The 19,382-nt window shown below is 44.3% G+C and overlaps 2 protein-coding genes across 2 annotated transcripts in view; one reads left to right on the forward strand and one right to left on the reverse strand.

Moving 5' to 3' along the window:
- lrrk1 (leucine-rich repeat kinase 1) overlaps positions 1-8,022 on the forward strand; it is a gene marked incomplete at its 3' end in the record, with an annotated part of 29,458 nt that extends 21,436 nt beyond the window's left edge. The window contains exons 28-37 of the mRNA XM_083901054.1: positions 71-208; positions 2,059-2,253; positions 2,419-2,570; positions 2,707-2,824; positions 3,222-3,338; positions 3,954-4,151; positions 4,229-4,443; positions 5,633-6,079; positions 6,796-6,897; positions 7,845-8,022. Of these exons, the coding sequence (XP_083757180.1) occupies positions 71-208; positions 2,059-2,253; positions 2,419-2,570; positions 2,707-2,824; positions 3,222-3,338; positions 3,954-4,151; positions 4,229-4,443; positions 5,633-6,079; positions 6,796-6,897; positions 7,845-8,022 (1,860 nt within the window). The remainder of the gene's footprint in view (positions 1-70; positions 209-2,058; positions 2,254-2,418; positions 2,571-2,706; positions 2,825-3,221; positions 3,339-3,953; positions 4,152-4,228; positions 4,444-5,632; positions 6,080-6,795; positions 6,898-7,844) is intronic.
- A 5,441-nt stretch (positions 8,023-13,463) lies between these two features.
- Positions 13,464-19,382, reverse strand: part of chsy1 (chondroitin sulfate synthase 1) — a gene marked incomplete at its 5' end in the record, with an annotated part of 54,846 nt that continues 48,927 nt past the window's right edge. The window contains one exon of the mRNA XM_083901135.1: positions 13,464-15,569. Within this exon, the coding sequence (XP_083757261.1) occupies positions 13,977-15,569 (1,593 nt within the window). The 3' untranslated portion in view covers positions 13,464-13,976. The remainder of the gene's footprint in view (positions 15,570-19,382) is intronic.

The raw sequence follows: 19,382 nt of genomic DNA on the forward strand, positions 1-19,382 counted from the left end.
GAGCAGTTATTGACAGAAGTGGACAAAGGAGCAGCAGCGTGGTCACATGTCACTCTCACTTTAACACCAGGTCAACGATCCAGTCAACATCAAACTCTCTGACTATGGAATCTCTCGACAATCCTTCCACGAGGGGGCGCTGGGCGTGGAGGGAACACCGGGTTACCAGGCCCCCGAAGTCCGACCAGGCATCGTGTACGATGAGAAGGTACGTACTGCTCCTTTAACCCACTGTTGTTGTTATTACTATTATTATTATGATTATTATTATGGCCTGAGCTCAAACCAATGGGAGAGTGGGTGGTTTTGTAACCTTTACTTTTACACAAAGAAAACACAGATGTGTAAACTGAAGTTTGTAAACCACTCACTCTCCCACACCAAACCCCATAGAGAAAATCAGTGATTTTAACATCACAGCACACAGGAGTTGTTGATCCACTGCTGCCTCCATCACTAAGTTCAAATGTCTTATTTTGTCACTTGTCACCTCAGTGACACAAAGTGACCACACGAGGCAGCAGAGGACCAGCAGCTCCTGTGTCCCTGTGAGCTAAAATCCCTGATTTTCTCTATGGACTTTGGTGTGGGAGAGTGAGTGGTTTACAAACTTCAGTTCACACAAGGAAAAGTCTGTCTAACAGTGAGATAAAGACGTGAACGTGTGACGTAGACAGACTTAAACTGACGTAGATTTGAGTCTTTAGTGTTTTTCACTGTCCCTCTGTGTCTTGTTAAAATGTTAAAAGTGAAAGCAGCAGTAAAAGTGTGCTGAGTTTGTGTGTCTTTAAAAAGTAGCTGCTCCACAGCCTCAGTAAACGCTGCAGGAGTCGTGGTTTTAAAGCAAACATGTGGATGTGATCAGACAGAGAGGCAACACTTACACAATGTAACAATGTCACTGTACTTTGTTATTTATGTTTCTTCTAACTTTTACTCTACGACAAACTCTCTTTGTTACTCGTTGCTGCCAAATCGAATCAGAAGAGTTTATATTATGGTCTGTATTTACAGTATATAGAGCTTTTCTAGCCTTGATGAGCTGCTTTTGACGACAGTTTTCACTCATTCACACGCTGCAACATCGGCTTAAGCAGAACAAGGAAATGAACCCACAACCTTCTAGTTGAATTTTTTTTTGGTTTCTTCTGTATGTTAGAAGGTGATTATTCTCCTCCACGTGTGCTGCCATCATCTGACACAAGCGAGCATGGCTGTATTTGGTTTGTCCAGGTTTTCTGCGCTGCGTTGAGGAGCAGAACCTCATGGTTTTACGTTTCACTGACTCGTAGATCATCCAGGGTTTTCCAGAAAGCCCAGGGTTTGTTGTACCCTGGGGCGTGGCCTTTGTTCTGGGTGATCCTCTCTCCAGCCACTGGCCCCTCTGGCTGCCTGAGTCATCGACTGACCCTGGCGACATCTGGACTGGGTTCAGAAGAGTCTGATGCAGTCTTTTTAGACCATTCATGAACGTATGAAACTGTTAACATCACATTTGTGCTGAGTCGTAACTCTCCCAAACATGACTCGGCTAAAATGCTGATTTTTCTTGACTTTTTCAACTGACCCTGTGATTTCCTGTCTCTGGTTCACGAGGAACATTTTAATCAGGCTGTAGTCAGGAGGAGTGAAGGAGCTTCTTTATCTGGACATGGTCGTTGTTTTTGTCCTGGGCTCGGTGACGCCTCGGCACTGACCTCGGGTTTATCAGGAGCCTGGACACAGTGATGTCAGAGTGTTTATTCACAGCAGTCCTGACTCCACTATCTGTGAGTCTGGAATCTACTCCAGGATTCTGGTGCTCAGATAAAGACTTTCAAGGACCTGAGTGATGAGGAAAGAATGCAGAAATCTCCACATAATCCAGTCCACTTTACTTATAGAGCAGAGTTTAAAATCCACAGTTAAAGTTCTGTACAATAACATTAAGTAAAAATGAATCAATAAAGATATATGAATAAAATAAGTGAAAAAAACAACAGCTCACAATGAGCATGAAGTTCTGTGGATTATCTAATCTGTCTCATCTGTGTTGTTGTATCTCATGACTGCGTGAAGGTGGACATGTTTTCCTATGGGATGGTGCTGTATGAGCTTCTGTCAGGACAAAGGCCAGTGTTGGGTCAGCACCAGCTGCAGATCTCCAAGAAGTTGTCGAAGGGCGTGAGACCAGTGCTGGGGAGTCCAGAGGACGTCCAGTTCTTCTGTCTCCACCGGCTCCTCACTGAGTGCTGGGACACCAAACCTGAGAAGGTCAGTCCAGTCCACCACAGTCCACGAGACCCAAAACCCTGATCTTCCTCGGCTGGTTTCCACTAACTGACTGTAGGGGGCAACGGAGAGAGCGCCCAAATCTGCCCACAACAAAACATTTAACCATCACTGTGTGTGTGTGCGCGTGTGTGTGTGTGTGTACAGCGACCTGTGGCTCTGCAGTGTGTGCGTCAGATGCAGGAGCCGAGCTTCTCCTGCCTCAGGTACATGTTGTCATGTGACCAACACTCGCAGCTCTTCCTGTCTGAACTGCAGGGAAACAGCGCCGTCTTCTGGAGCGGAGACAAAGACGACAGGTGTGTGTGTGTGTGTGTGTGTGTGTGTGACTCTTCAAATACATTCATTTTAAGTAAGTGATCTTTTCGCACATCGTCATACAACAGCGGCTGTGTGTGTGTGTGTGTGTGTGTGTGTGTGTGTGTGTGTGTACAGGAACTACAGTGTGGTGAACGTGGAGAAGGGTCAGGTGGAGGTGAAGAGGATGTCGTGTCCAGGCGGCAGGATCAGCTGTCAGATGAAGATGTCAAACACTCTGTGGATTTCCACCGAGGTACGAGCTGCTCACACACACACACACAGGCTTCTCAAACTCTCAAACAAGGACCACCAGGGGGAGCTCATGTACCACTGGTGGTCCACGCACCACATTTTGAGAACTGTGGGTTTAAAAAAATAACATCAAACATTCGTAAAAGCAACAGCGGTACAATAAACCACAATGAAAATAAAATATAATCTGAATATTTTTTATTATAAGTGTTAAAAAAAAATGAAACAAATAATAATAATATTAATAATGTTAGTTTGATGTGTTTGTTTTTTATTTTTGTTTGTCTGATGAGAGAAGATAAAGTCTTTAAGTCTCTGCTTCTGACGTGAATATAAACGCGTCCTTGTGATGTCTTTGTGTCTTTGTGTCTTTGTGTCTTTGTGTCTCTGTCCCACAGGAACAGGACGTCTTCATCTACAGCCTGAAGGACATGTGTCCACTCAGTCGTCCTCAGAGACAGTTCTCCTGTCCAGCTGTGGTCACCTGTCTGTTTCCTGTTCCAGCAGCAGAGCAGGTCTCACACACGCAAACACACACACACACACACACTCACACACACACTCTCACACACACACACACACACACTCACGCACACACACACACACACACACACAGTGAGAGTTTAAAGGTCAGCTGTCACTCATAATTCCCTTATAACCCCACAGTCTCCGCCCACAGTGTCTCAGTCTGACTTTGAAGAAACTCTGTAAATTTTTGTGGGAAAAGTGTTTTTTTTTTATGGTGTGTACTGCTGCTCTGACCTCTGACCTCTGACCTCTGACCTCTGACCTCTGACCTGCTCTCATTTATAACCACTGCTCACCTTTTGAAGTCCAGCTGAGTCCAGGTGTTGTGTGTGTGTGTGTGTGTGTGTGTGTGTGTGTGTGTGTGTGTGTGTTCATCATTTATCATTTATTTAAATGACGCAAAACTCATTTACATGAAAATGAAAATGAAAATGATTTGTTAGCTCACTTGAGTCTTTATGTAACTGTGTGAAGGTGAATTACAGAAGAGCATTATGAACATGTGACAATAAAAAAATAAGAAATAAGAACATTCTCGGTTTTAACAAACTCGTACAGTAAAATGAAAAATAAAAATCTGAGTTTTTCACTCTTGTGTCCAGAGTCTGGCCAGAGTGTTCGCGGGGATGTCGGACGGCCTGGTGGCCGTCTACAGTCTGGTTGACGACCTTCCTCTAGAGGGCGACACCTACCTGTGCTCACACACGCTCAACAAAACCGTGTTCGGTCTGAAGGACTCTGATCCCAGGCAGAGGCCGTACCCAGTGAGGAGCATGGCTCTGGTCAGCAGCGGCTCTCAGGTCAGCAGATGTTCACAGATGAGACAAATGTCCTCACGATCTCCACTGTCCTCACTGTCTCTGTCTCTGTCCATCAGCTGTGGTTCTCCAACGGTCCAGGCGTGCTGGTCATCGACTCTCTGAGTCTGCAGGCCATTCGGCGGCTGGAGCCCTACGAGCCGCCGTCCTCTGTCGTATCCATGGCAACCAGCTTCAGTCTGTGGGGGGAGGAGGCCGTCTGGACCGTGGACGACCACACCAACACACTGCTGCTCTACCACGCTGCCTCCTACGACCTCTGTGCCAAGTACAGGTGAGTGGAGCCTTAAAGGTGATGTGAGCGCCCCCTGCTGCTGAGAACCAGCCTGGGATACAGATTTTATTCACTTAAAGGGACACTGTGTAGTATTTATGGGTTTATATGACCCAAAATCCACTTTTTTATACATATTATGTGCTCCTGCATTGTCTAGTCGCTGTATAATAGTTTTTGTTTCATTTTCGTAGTGTTTCAAAAAGTCATGTAAAATAACATGGTCGCGGACCGTGGTTGCATAGCCACTGTTAGCAGAGAGACGCCATGTTTCTACAGGAGCCTGTAAGGACAAACGCGAGAGAACAAATCAAGCGTCTCTTTACTTGTAGCTGAAGTCCCGCCTCCTCTCTCTCCACTTCGTCTGCTACGGCCGCGGTAGCTCCGCCCTCTCCCTCACCTCACGAACCTCATCTGCTGACACGGAGAAAGACGACGAGGACGACATTTGACCAGCTGAGGACACCGTAGCGCTCAGGGAAGGGAGGGGGTGAGCAGAGGAGCAGGTCTTTGCTGTAAATTTCAGCCTCTCCTCTAGATGGCACTATAAACTACTTACTTCACCTTTAACAAAATAATTCATAAAATCTACATCAGTTTAAGTCTACGATTTCTACGTCACATGATCACGTCTTTATCTCACTGTTAGACAGACTTTTCCTTGTGTAAACTGAAGTTTATAAACCACTCACTCTCCCACACCAAAGTCCATAGAGAAAATCAGTGATTTTAACATCACAGCACACAGGAGTTGTTGATCCACTGTTGCCTCCATCACTGAGTTCAAATGTCTTATTTTGTCACTAATCCTTTGTTCAGATTGACCTCAGTGACACAAAGTGACCACACGAGGCAGCAGTAGACCAGCAGCTCCTGTGTCCCCGTGAGCTAAAATCACTGATTTTCTCTATGGACTTTGGTGTGGGAGAGTGAGTGGTTTACAAACTTCAGTTTCCTGCTGGAAAAGTCTGTCTAACGGTGAGATAAAGACGTGAACATGTGACGTAGATATCACTGACTTTAACAAAAGAACTCTGTAATAATCTTTAAGTGGATAAACTCAGATTAAACCTTTGTTCCTGGTTCTGGACGTTCATGGTAAATTCAGCGTCGACTGTGTCTCATAAAACTAAACTGAACGTTCACTGTCGGTTTTAATTTGAGGCAAACAATGTTTGTTGTTTTTCAGTTGTGGCGACAGCAATCCTCTCCGAGACATCTTCCCTGTGCAGCGTCCTGCAGGGGTTTCCATGACCACAGCTGCTGACCTGAAGACCCCAAACCAGGTGGAGAGTGTGGAATGTACTGATGGAGAGGTGACGGTGATCTACAGCGAGGAGGCGGGCACTCAGATCATCCCGCGCCAGGACTCGCTGACAGATTACTGCTCCATATCATCCACCTGCTCTGTGGAGCTGCCGAGGTCAGACTGTTCCAGCCCCGCTGACCTGAGCTCGTCGGACACACACGGCACCAAACTGCTGCCTCCTCCACACCAGGGTGAACCAGGCAGAGTCCAGGAGCAGCAGGTGTCCATCAGTCCTGATCTGGACTCTGTGAGGACTGAGAAAACCACAGAGACTGAGCTGCAGGCCTTCAGTGTTCTGCCAGTGAATGGGACTCTGTGGATCCCCAGGTACACACACACACACACACACACACACACACACACACAGCTCGTACCAGCAAGTGATTATGACCATGATGTTGTGTAAATATGGATAAAGTAAATAAAGTTATTAAACTCACATAAATATCATCATTTAAATAACTCAATCTTCAGTTTATAGACTGAACCTTTTATATAAGTACACACACACAGTATAGTTACTGTGTAACACACTGAAATAAGTAACTTTATAAGAGTCAATGAAAGAATGCTCCTAAAATACGTCACGTCTTCTCGAAAATCTACTTCTCTTATATCTTATAAAAGTAGCTGTAATTGATGGAGTGTTTCTGATGTCTACGATATCTACGTCACATGTTCACGTCTTTATCTCACTGTTAGACTGAAGTTTGTAAACCACTCACTCTCCCACACCAAAGTCCATGAGGAAATGGAGTGACTTTAGCTCACGGGGACACAGGAGCTGCTGGTCTACTGCTGCCTCGTGTGGTCACTTTGTGTCACTGAGGTTTTAATGCCGAAGTGACAAAATAAGACATTTGAACTTAGTGATGGAGGCAGCAGTGGATCAACAACTCCTGTGTGCTGTGATGTTAAAATCACTGATTTTCTCTATGGACTTTGGTGTGGGAGAGTGAGTGGTTTGTGGGTTGTACAGATATTCTCTGCATGATGTTGCAAAGTCATAGATTTGAACTGTGACTTTGTTTGTCGTCTTCCAGACGTGGTGGTGATGTGATGGTCATCGAGGTGCAGTCACATGGTGATCAGCTGACAGGACGAGTCATCGCTGTCCTACGTCCACCTCACTGTTCGTCTTTAGGGTGAGTTGATGATGATGAACACATGATGAACACATGATGAAAACATGATGAACACACAATGAAAACACGATGAACACACGATTGAAAACTTGATGAAAACATGAACACTTGATGAAAACACGATTAACAAATGATGAATACATAATGAAAAATCGATGAAAACATGATGAACACACAATGAAGACATGAACACACACTGAAAACACAATGAAAACATGATGAAAACACGATGAACACATGATGAAAACATGAACACTTGATGAAAACACGATTAACAAATGATGAATACATGATGAACAATCAATGAAAACACTATGAAAACATGATGAAAACACGATGAACACATGAACACACAATGAATACACGATGAAAACGAACACATGATGAAAACACAATGAACACATGATGATTATGATTATTATTATTACTGCTGACAGAGCTCTTCTCTTGTGTGGATCAGTTCACAGGCTCATGTATTCATGTCGTCACTTCAGTCTCGTCCTTCATCGTGTTCTCATCGTGTTTTCATCATGTTCTCATCGTGTTTTCATCATGTTCTCATCATGTTTTCATCATGTTCTCATCATGTTTTCATCATGTTCTCATTGTCACTGTCATTATTTCATCATTATATGAACGAGCTGCAGCTGCTTCAGTGACATAGATAATATATTGTTTTTGTTCATTAATAATAATGAGTCATTGCAGGTTGAGCATGGGCAGAAGCCCCTCCCTTCTCCTTCCTCCCATAATGCTTTGTGTCATAATGTGGATTGTCGTCAAACTAACGCGTTTTTCTCTGTTTCAGTGAAGACTTGAGTTTTTTTCACTCTCTGACTTCCAGGAAAAGCTAATTACAGACGAGTCACCAGACTTCAGCCCTGTGTCCTTCACTGATCCCTTCTCTCCTTCCCCTCACCCCCTCACTCCCTCTGCACTCCTCTCAGGATCCTGAAGGAGGCAGCACTGGTGGCCGACGACACGGTCGTGTGTGGCTTTCAGAATGAAAAGAGCGAGTGGTGCCTGTGTGTCTGGAGAGGCTGGGGCTGCCGAGAGCTGGAACTCTTCTACCAGTCCTACGAGGAGCTGGGTCGTCTGGAGACCAGCATGAGGAGAAGAAGGTAGTTGTTGTGCTGCTGTGGACGTGAAGCTGCACAATCACAGAGCTGCAGTGTTCAGAGCAGGAGGTGGTGGAGGAGGTGCTGACAGGAAGGGGGGAGGAGCGGGAGGAGGCCCTGCCTCACACTGACCACAGGAGTTTCATCCTCCAAACCTCAGCAGCAGCAGAAACTCAGTCACGACAAAAACCTCCAGCTCATCTCTGAACTTTTTAATGTTACAACATTTACGTATTTAAGTGTTGATGAAAAGTAACGTCTTTGATACTTTTCTCTCTCTCACACACACACACACACACACACACACACACACACACACACACACACACACACACACACACTTCCTACTTTATTTTCCTCTAAATGTGTATATCATTTACAAAATGGCCGCCATGTTCTCATGAAGAAGACCTGAAATAAGGAACGACGTTCAAACGATGGTGCATTTCAACAACAGTGCATTCCTATGAAGGTGCGTTCCAACGGCGGTGCGTTCCAACGATGGTGCGTTCCAATGATGGTGCGTTCCAACAACGGTGCATTCCAACAGCGGTGCGTTCCAATGATGGTGCGTTCCAATGATGGTGCGTTCCAATGGCGGTGCGTTTCAACGACGGTGCGTTCCAATGATGGTGCGTTCCAACGGCGGTGCGTTCCAATTATGGTGCGTTCCAACGACGGTGCGTTCCAACGACGGTGCGTTCCAATGATGGTGCGTTCCAACGGCGGTGCGTTCCAACAACGGTGCGTTCCAACGGCGGTGCGTTCCAATTATGGTGCGTTCCAATGGCGGTGCGTTCCTATGAAGGTGCGTTCCAATGATGGTGCGTTCCAACGGCGGTGCGTTCCAATTATGGTGCGTTCCAACGACGGTGCGTTCCAACGACGGTGCGTTCCAATGATGGTGCGTTCCAACGGCGGTGCGTTCCAACAACGGTGCGTTCCAACGGCGGTGCGTTCCAATTATGGTGCGTTCCAATGGCGGTGCGTTCCTATGAAGGTGCATTCCAATGGCGGTGTGTTCCAACGATGGTGCGTTCCAACGACGGTGTGTTCCAAAGACGGTGCGTTCCAATGGTAGTGCGTTCCTATGATGGTGCGTTCCATTTGAAGTCAGTTACCATCACTGTTGGATTAGACAGCGTGCTTCATGCTGATTGGCTGCTCATGATTTCATCCTCAGGTCTGTGTTATATTGAAGTATTTCTATTTCATTTCCTAATTTATATTCTCTCCAGTCTGCAGCGTGGCGCCCTCTGGAGGCCACACCAGGTGTCAGGGACAAGTTTTGGTTGTTTTGTGGGATGAAGCAGCTGGTAAACAGCTGTGTTGTGGACACACAGACACACACACACACACACACTCTTTCCCAGTATATTTAAACTGAGCCGCATGACTCCGCCCACGTGACCACAGCAGCTCATGAACATCACGTTACAGCAGCAGTAGATCACTGCTTCATCTCTCACACACACACACACACACACACACAACTCCTTTTATTAGAGTTGTGTGTGTGTGTGTGTGTGTGTGTGTGTACCCTCTGCTCATCTTAAAGGGATAGTTAAAGTTTTTTTTTTAAGTGGAGTCGAGACAAATTGTTATCAGGAAAACCAGATTTTATGTAATAAAATCTAAGTCAGTTAAAGTCTATGATATTTTTAAGGACATGTTCACGTCTTTATCTCACTGTTAGACAGACTTTTCCAACAGGAAACTGAAGTTTGTAAACCACTGCTGCCTCGTGTGGTCACTTTGTGTCACTGAGGTTTTAATGCCGAAGTGACAAAATAAGACATTTGAACTTAGTGATGGAGGCAGCAGTGGATCAACAACTCCTGTGTGCTGTGATGTTAAAATCACTGATTTTCTCTATGGACTTTGGTGTGGGAGAGTGAGTGGAATGATTCAGGGTTTATTGTCACATGCATGTGTTTTTGTTGTTGTTTTTTAATACATTTTTGACCATTTTCTTCTTAAAGAAAATTTGCAGTAAATATGTGTAAATAACGGCAGCAGCTTCACAAAGAGGCGGAGCTTATTTATTTATCATAGAAGTGAAGCTGTTGTTGAACTGAATCACTTTTCTGAATAAAGTTCTTATTTTAAATCTGTGTGTGTGTGTGTGTGTGTGTGTGTGTGTGTGTGTGTGTGTGTGTGTGTGTTAAATCTTAAACCAGGTGACGATGATGATGTAAAACGATCATAAAACAAAACAAACTTGATCCCAGTTGAATATTTATTCATTCAAATCGTTTCCAGATGGATTTAATTGTGATGTTGAGCTTTAACGATGTTGTAAATGTGTCAGACTCCACTCTTATTAAACTCTGCAGTTGAAAGAACAATTGACAAACGTTACGAAACAACTTTAACTCTGTTAAAGCTGCACTACGTAACTTCTGCCTGTGTTCTTTATGAGTGTGGGGCGGAGTCAAGAATGTCTGGTAAAAAAAAATTTGAAGTAAAAATTCTCTTTTCAGTCAAACTCGAACCTGTTTACACACTTTTATTAACTCAGTTATTATTGTGAAACTCATCACTTCCTGTGTGCAGTGGGGGAATGTCACCGGGCGACACAAGCTCTAAACATTACATCGTGTCTTTATCTCACTGTTAAACAGACTTTTCCTTGTGCAAACTGACGTTTGTAAACCACTCACTCTCCCACACCAAAGTCCATAGAGAAAATCAGTGATTTTAACATCACAGCACACAGGAGTTGTTGATCCACTGTTGCCTCCATCACTAAGTTCAAATGTCTTATTTTGTCACTTCAGTGTTTGAAATCCTTAGTGACACAAAGTGACCACACGAGGCAGCAGTAGACCAGCAGCTCCTGTGTCCCCGTGAGCTAAAATCACTGATATTCTCCATGAGGTTTGGTGGAAGAGAATCAGGCAAATTGACACAATCTCTGTTCGTCCTTAAATGATCCAGAATCCAGACTCAGAATCCAGATGAGACTGAGAGCCAGTGCCGCTCAGACCTGGTGTTAATACGATGACCGTGCAGGTGTCAGGAGTTTACCCGGCAACCACACCATGACTCAGCGAACATCATGAATGACGCACTTGTCATGTAGAGAGACTTTACTCTCAGACACAGTGATGTGAATAAATCATGGCTGTGGTCGAACCTGTGCTCACACACACACACACACACACACACGAGTCATGTTTGTCCTCAGACAGCAGAGGGCAGTATAGAGAAGTGTTGGCTTCTCCTCTGCTGTTCATGTTTTCAGATCATACTGTCACATTCATTTGTTCATTGTGTCGCCCGGTGACATTCCCCCGCTGCACACAGGAAGTGATAACTGAACTACTGCTAACTACTTGCTCTGTTTGATCTTCAGCTGCTCGTCTTCATCAGGTCACATGACTTCACGCACTCAGATGCTGCTCATGTGACCTGGTTGTTTGGAACGACAAACCTCTTTGCCCGCTGATCCACAGCAGCTGTTTCATCACAGCACACACACACACACACACACACACACACGCACACACACACACACACACACACACACACACACACAGACGGTGACTCAGCCAAATTTCCTTGAGACACTGAACAAGAAGCAAATGTGGTGAACAACAGAGTTATTGTCCTGATCTGAGTCTGTTATTGATTTCATGACATGAATAATCGGCCACACGCACACAGTTATCTCACTGTTAGACAGACTTTTCCAACAGGAAACTGACGTTTGTAAAGCACTCACTCTCCCACACCAAAGTCCATGGAGAAAATCAGTGATTTTAGCTCACAGGGACACAGGAGCTGCTGGTCTACTGCTGCCTCGTGTGGTCACTTTGTGTCACTGAGGTCAATCTGAATGAATGATTTCAGATGCCGAATTCACTTAAATAAGACATTTGAACTCAGTGATGGAGGCAGCAGTGGATCAACAACTCCTGTGTGCTGTGATGTTAAAATCACTGATTTTCTCTATGGACTTTGGTGTGGGAGAGTGAGTGGTTTATCATGTCATCATCTCGATGCTCTTTGTTGACCCATTGTCTGTACAAATGGTCATTTCAGTAACTTGAATGTCATTTCACTCCAGACTGCTGTTATTTGTTTGTTTGTCTTCTTTCATCCCACTTTCCTGCAGTAAATTCCCTGGTTGTCGTGGAAACGGAGGCAAACGACAGGAAACAAAGACTGTGAGTGTTTTCAGGATCTGTGTCTTTATGTCCACGTCATTTGTTTATCAGTTGACGTGTGTGTGTGTGCGTGAGTGTATGTGTTTGTAAGCGCAGACCGTGACCTTTAAGACCTTTAAGGAAACACAGACCCCGCCCCCTGCCCCGCCCCATGCCCCGCCCCCTCCTCCTCATAGTATTGACTTATCCCAGCACTTGCTCTGGTTTAAAGTCACTGCAGGAGATTTATGATAGTGAGCGTCTGTGTACACACACACACACACACACACAATTCTCTCCCTCACAGAGTCAGTGGCTTCATTGTTGCTCATTTATTTTGGTTTATTATTAAATCAAATCATCTTAATTCCGCAGTGTTTGTCAGCAGTGGATCAACAACTCCTGTGTGCTGTGATGTTAAAATCACTGCTTTTCTCTGTGGACTTTGGTGTTTATGTAAGTACTTTATTTTGAAATGTCACATGAAATTCTAAAGTCATTCAGTCAAGATAATTCTTGATGTCTAAACATATTTTAGATTGATAAAAAAATTTGATTATTACCTTTATTTACCCTACGTTTGGTGTTGAATTCATATTTATGTGTTGTGTTATATCCGTTTTTATGATTATCCTTCAGTCGTCATTTATGATTTTATTTTCAAATGAGAACTGACCTGTAATGGACTTTAATCCCTGCAGGTGAAAACACACAATAACAGACTGAGTCACACGTTCACACTTTTCCCCCACAATTTATTTCTTAAATAGAAAACATCGTCCGAAACAGTTGAAAGAAAACAATATTACAAAAGTCAAAGGAAATGTAAAAACAAACTGCGACGAGAGCAGAGTCAGTGAACGCCGGTGTTTGAGTCTGACGGAGTGAGCCGACCAATCAGAGCGCAGCTCTCATTTCAACCTGCTGTGATCAAGAGCAAACGGGTTCCACCAGAAAACCCAGAACCAAAACCAGGACCAGGATTAGGATCAGGACCATCTGAGACTTGATCTTAAAGTTTATTCTCCATAAAAAAACAGTCTCATGTTTGTGCACACACACACACACACACACACACACACACACACACACACTCACACACCCTCACACACACAAACATGTTACCTAAAGCAGAATGTGTAAAACTCTTTGGTGAATCATGAGTTTAAGAAGAAAAAAACGAAAAAACACATTGAAGAGTCAGAAAACTGGAGCCTGAAAATTCAATAAATTAGACAGTAAAAGATGAATTCTAGGTCTCAAATCCAGCAGGTTCACAGAAATTAATATTAAAGAAAATATAAAATACAAAAACCAGTAACAGTAACAGTGTTAAGTTGAGAAATTAACCATCAGAAGCAAGTGGAACAAATGGAAAAGAGAGAGAAACCAGCGGAAATCAAAGGCCGATCACTGACCGATCACTGACCGATCACTGACCGATCACTGCAGTTGGTCACTGACCGATAACCGTGGTCAATCAATGACTGTGGACGCCGTCGTTCTGCGTCTCATCAATGAAATGTTTCTTGTAAACCGTTGTTACGTTGCGAGCGCGGCTGCTACTAAGTTCACAGACGCACACGGACAAAATGGAATATTTCATGTTCTTCACTGAGGTAAAACTCTCACAGACGGACACACGTCTCACAGCAGGACATCGCAAAGACTCCGCCCACAAGGCCAACAATTCATCGCAATGTTTTCTGTTTCTTTTCTTAAAAAAAACCCCAAAAAACAATCCAAACGTGTCCATGTGTCGTCTCAGTTGCAGTAAAAAATAAATTAGGTCGCAGAAGAAGCTTCAGGTTCACGCTGTCCTGACTGAGCCGTTGTTCATGGCCGGTCTCCTGAAGTTCAGGTCGTTCTTGTCCAGCCACAGCTCGGCTAACTGCTGACCCGACCCGTACGACGACGCTTTGGAGCCCAGACACATCTTATACTGCTTGGCCTCCAGGTTGGGGTCACAGATGACCGGGTGGTGGACGTGAACTATCCCTGTGTCTGTACTTCTGAACAACTTAATCCCAGACTGGACAAATTTGTTAAAGAGGTCCACGTCCTCTAGGCCCCACCCCTGTATGGAGGTGTCGAAGCCTCCGGCCGTGACCAGGTCGCCTTTGTAGACGCATACGATGCCAAAGCCGTAGTTCCTCCACAGGCCCGTCTTGGAGGTGAAGACGTAGTGGTTGCTGCTGGCCACCTTCCCGGCGTAAACCACTTTGGGGTCGTACTGACTGAAGATGATGGGGAAGTAGGACTGCTCGCCGAGGCCGGTGTTGGCCCGACATCTCTGGAGGAAGTCGTTGGTGAAGAGCAGGTCCACGTCACAGTAGAAGAGCAGCGAGTCGTTGGAGAAATGCAAGGAACCCACTTCCAGAGCCAAAGCCCTGGAGAAGGAGCCGGTGACGGGCTTGATCTCCATCTCGGCACGAGGATACTTCATGTGATACTCCCTCATCAGCTCCACCTGCTTGACCCGCTCCGTGTTGTTGTCTGTGCTGAAGAGCAGGATCAGCAGTTTGACGTTCTGGTTGGGGATCAGACAAACCCGTTCAAAGTTGGCCATAAAACGCACAAAGATGTCGTAACGGCCTGACAGAGGAACCAGGATGTTGACTTTCTTTTCCTTGGGTTCCCGCTGGTCCTGGCCTGAAGTGGCCAGTTTGAAGGGAACCAGCATCTTGAGGGAGTTGGACAGAAACGAGAGGGAGTCGGACTCTTTATTGATGTGACTGGCTAAAGCTCTGGCGTCCATCTCCTCCTCCTCTCTGAACTGGATCTGGCTGAAGGTCTGCTGCAGGTAGGCGTGTCTCCTCACAGGAACCGTCATGGTCTTTCCTTTGTGCTTCTTGTAGAGCAGCAGCAGGTCCAGCACATACTCAGCACCATATAGAGGGTTGACCCTCCGGTAGCCGTACTGGATTTCTTTGAAATCGATGACACGGCCTCGTGTCTTGGCGTTGGCGTTGATCATCTCCATCACTTGCATGATGATGTCATCCAGAGCCTGCCTCTGGGAAGAGTCCATCCCGCGGCGAGGTGGTTGACCGTCCAAAGCGGAGTACAGGTACTTCCCCGTCAGGAACTCCCACTCCAGAACCTCCTCCCTCTGCTGCGGCTGGAAGCGCATGAACGACGGCGGCATTCCCAGCTGCAGGTCATCTCTGCTGGGCTCCGCCGCTCCGTAGTGACCCATCTGGACGATCTCCCGGTGGAGCTCGATGGTCCGGTGTCGCAGGTCTGCGATCTTGCGGCTGAGCATGTAGCTGTGCAGGCGGTACTGGTAGGGCGGGTTCTTGTTGGGGTGGAGCGTGATGGCCCGGTGGATCTTGCTGTTGTGGAGATCGCGGATGTAGCCTTTTTTGTTGGGCTCGTAGTTTTCGTAGAAGAGCTGCTGCATCTGTGGAGACAGAGCGACTCGTTAGCAAAACCGCTACTTCACATGTTCATTCATTCATTCATTGATTAATTGATTCATTCATTTATTAATTCTCTGCCATTTAAAGTCGGGGTTTGATTCGTGGTTCAGGCCTGAAAATTCAGAAAATGTAAGGCTGGGCGATATGGCCTAAAAATAAAATCCCAGATTTATTTCATAAAAAATCGATTTTCGATTTAAAAGAATTTTTTTTCTTTTTAAACTACTAAAGACAAAATAATTATTCATAGGATGTACTATGTGTAAATGCATGACGTTTTACACACACATACATACATCCTCCATGACTGTAGCACAGACTCTGACGGATCTAGGGTCCTATGAAATCCGTTTTATGCTGGTCACAAATTATAAGTAAAATAATTAACATAAATAAAAAAGTGGTAGTGTCCCCTCGTCTGGTGCAGACAGATTTCTGCGTCGTGTGCTTCTCCATATCCGACCGGATCATTTCTCTACACAGTTTTACCTACAACGCTGAAATTAAGGGAATAACAGATGCATCAGATGAGCCGATGTCTTTAGTTCAAACTGTTCAAAGAGAGAGAGAATGTTCTCTGCTGTGAAATGAAAGTCACAGGGAGTTTTAAAAAGTACATTAAGAACATTAAGAAAGTGTGCCGTAGTAAGAGGAGAAAATAATCAATGTTTTTATTTTTAAAATCGTCGCAACAAAAAAATCAATATAATGGCCCAGGCCTAAGAAAATGTGGAGTAGGGCTAGACTCAGGCTCCTCCCCCTATTGCCAGGGCCCTGATTCTAGGCCCGTGCAGATCACTACAGTCACTGATGTGTCAGTAATTCACAAAATCTCACTTCCTGGAATTTGTCTTTTTTAAGTTTGTTGCTCATATTAATCATGAAGGTCAGTGAAGGTCAGTGAAATCCAGCAGAGTCCAGATCTGTTGCAGCTTCACAAACCTACTGTTCTTCAGATTCCTGGAGTCTAAAAGTGTGAACAGAGGCACAGCTGTTTTCAGAGCTGCTGGCAGAATCTAAACTGTGGTCAAAAAGGCAGCGTTTGTGTCGCTGCTGCCTTCACCGAGCGGCTGCAGCCTCCAGAGAGGCTAATTTGAGAGGAAGGCTCTGGAATGCAGCCACAGGCCTGATCCCCGGGGAAAAGCTCTACGTGGAATGAGACAGGACAGGCTTAAGAGCTGCGGGAAAACGATACCTGGAGCTGAATACGAATGGCAGGAAGTGCCTGAGTCGCTCTCTGCTTTTCCACAGCTTCATGCTGTGTCCCTGTGTAGCACAGAGACGACAGCCTGCCAATCACAACACACTGTACCTCTGTCTTTAGTGGAGCTGGGCCCTCAGAGGTTAAAGGTCAACAGTTACCTCTGACACCAGCAGCAACATACAATCGTTCATATGGAACATTTCAGAAAACACAGCACTTTAATCTGTATGAATATATATATATACAGTAAACACTTCCTGTCAATCAAAGACAGAGACTTCAAGCTGAACCTCACAAGCTTGTGATTGGATACAGTGGAAGTGTTTAAAGAAGTTTTGTTATCTTAAATCACTCACTCTCCCACACCAAAGTCCATAGAGAAAATCAGTGATTTTAACATCACAGCACACAGGAGTTGTTGATGTTGCCTCCGTCACTTAGTTCAAATGTCTTATTTTTACAGTTCAGCGTGTAAAATCCTTTGTTCAGATTGAACTCAGTGACACAAAGTGACCACACGAGGCAGCAGTAGACCAGCAGCTCCTGTGTCCCTGTGATGTTAAAATCACTGATTTTCTCTATGAGGTTTGGTGTGGGAGAGTGAGTGGTTTACAGACTTCTGTCTCACAGAGACAAAGACGTGATCAAGTGACGACGTAAATATGGTCGACTTTGTTAGAGTTTTCTATTTTACGAGCCCTTAAGAAACTTCTTGTGTCACTGCTTTGTGTTTTTACGTGAACTATTCCTTTAAAAATTAAAGGCTTTGATCTGTTTGTCTTTTATTTACAGGATGACAGTGCTCTCTTTGGTGCGGCTCAGTCACAGCAGGTGAACACAGGTGACTGTCAGCTGACTGCTGATTGGTCAGGATTAGCGTCCGCCTCCTGTGGCTTTCACCATCGTTAGAACATGACCTTCACGTCTGTGAAGGTCAGTGCTGCAGCCTCACGCTCATTAATGTGATAATTTCACACTCATTCACTTCAAGCAAAACACTAAAGACAAAGGTGATTCACAGGCTTCACTTTAAACCTTTACATTTAAAACCACACATTATCAAATGATGCTGATTAAAAATGTCAGACAATCACCTTTAAGTTCTTGATAATAGTAGTTGATATTTTAATGGTATATGATGAGGTTTTAAATCTATAACACAAAATAAAAATTATATTGACACAAAATTCATGTATCTGTACTTTATTTATATTTCCATCAACTTGTACTTTTTGTCCATTTCATTTCCTCCAACTATCTTTGTTAATCGTTACTACATGTAGTAAATAATTTGTGTACTTAAGACTAAAATCCAGTTTAATTCTATGTTATCTACGTCACATGTTCATGTCTTTATCTCACTGTTAGACAGACAGGAAAGTGAAGTTTTGTAAACACCTCACTCTCCCACACCAAAGTCCATAGAGAAAATCAGTGATTTTAGCTCACGGGGACACAGGAGCTGCTGGTCTAACTGCTGCCCCGTGTGGTAACTTTGTGTCACTGAGGTAAATGTGAATGAACGATTTCAGATTGACTAAAATAAGACATTTGAACTCGGTGATGGAGGCAGCAGTGGTTTGGTGTGGGAGAGTGAGTGTTTTACAGAAATTGAAAAAAACCCCAGATAAAATAGAAAACAAGACTGTAATTATATGACTTTACTTTAAATTCTAAGCATGAATAAAGTTGTCACAGATTATTATAACTATTATTGTCGCGTCCTACGTCAAACATTGCTTCATTCTGCTCTCCATCGAGTCAGTGTCTACACAGACACTGACTCAAAGCCAACTGTACTGACATCACCGCCAGAGGAAGTCTGCGTTCATTTGGAGCGTTTACATACAGTGTTTGCCAGAAATGCTGAGTCATCACACAGAGTGTGTGTTTGCAGGTCTGCAGAGTGAGAAACACTGGACACATGTGCAGCGTTTCTCACTCTGTTCACACGTTGAGGTTCACGTAATAAATCATCAACATACATTGTAGAAGATGATGACTATTAAGGCTATAAAATAGACTATTGTGAGCTTAATATTTACAGTTCAAAACCAGGGTTACACTATAATATTCTGTAAATCACAGTCTATGCTCCACCAAAGATCAGGACTCACTCTTCAGTAAACATCTGTTAATCCCGTCTAATCTGTTAATCTGTTATTAGGTCAACACAAACCAGCTGCTTACTCAGCCTCAGTCTGTGACTTTTACAGCTGCTACTAACTGTTACTTTTGTATCTCAATGAGTTTTTTTGGTTCATAAAATGTGTTGTTTGTCAAATGTGGAAATGATGACGTCCTCAAACGTCTTGTTTACTTCCACAAACCGTGATTAGATTATCTGCTGAATGAATGATGTCGAATGCCGAATTTCACAAAATAAGACATTTGAACTTAGTGATGGAGGCAGCAGTGGATCAACAACTCCTGTGTGCTGTGATGTTAAAATCACTGATTTTCTCTATGGACTTTGGTGTGGGAGAGTGAGTGATTGACAAAAGTGGTCTAAGTGTGAGATTAAGTGGACAAATCTTCACCGTACAGATAGGAACACCAGTTTCTGGCATGAATATAAACAAAATAGTTT

Source organism: Microchirus variegatus (assembly GCF_963457635.1).
Source record: "Microchirus variegatus genome assembly, chromosome: 14".
Classification (NCBI taxonomy): Eukaryota; Metazoa; Chordata; class Actinopteri; order Pleuronectiformes; family Soleidae; genus Microchirus; species Microchirus variegatus.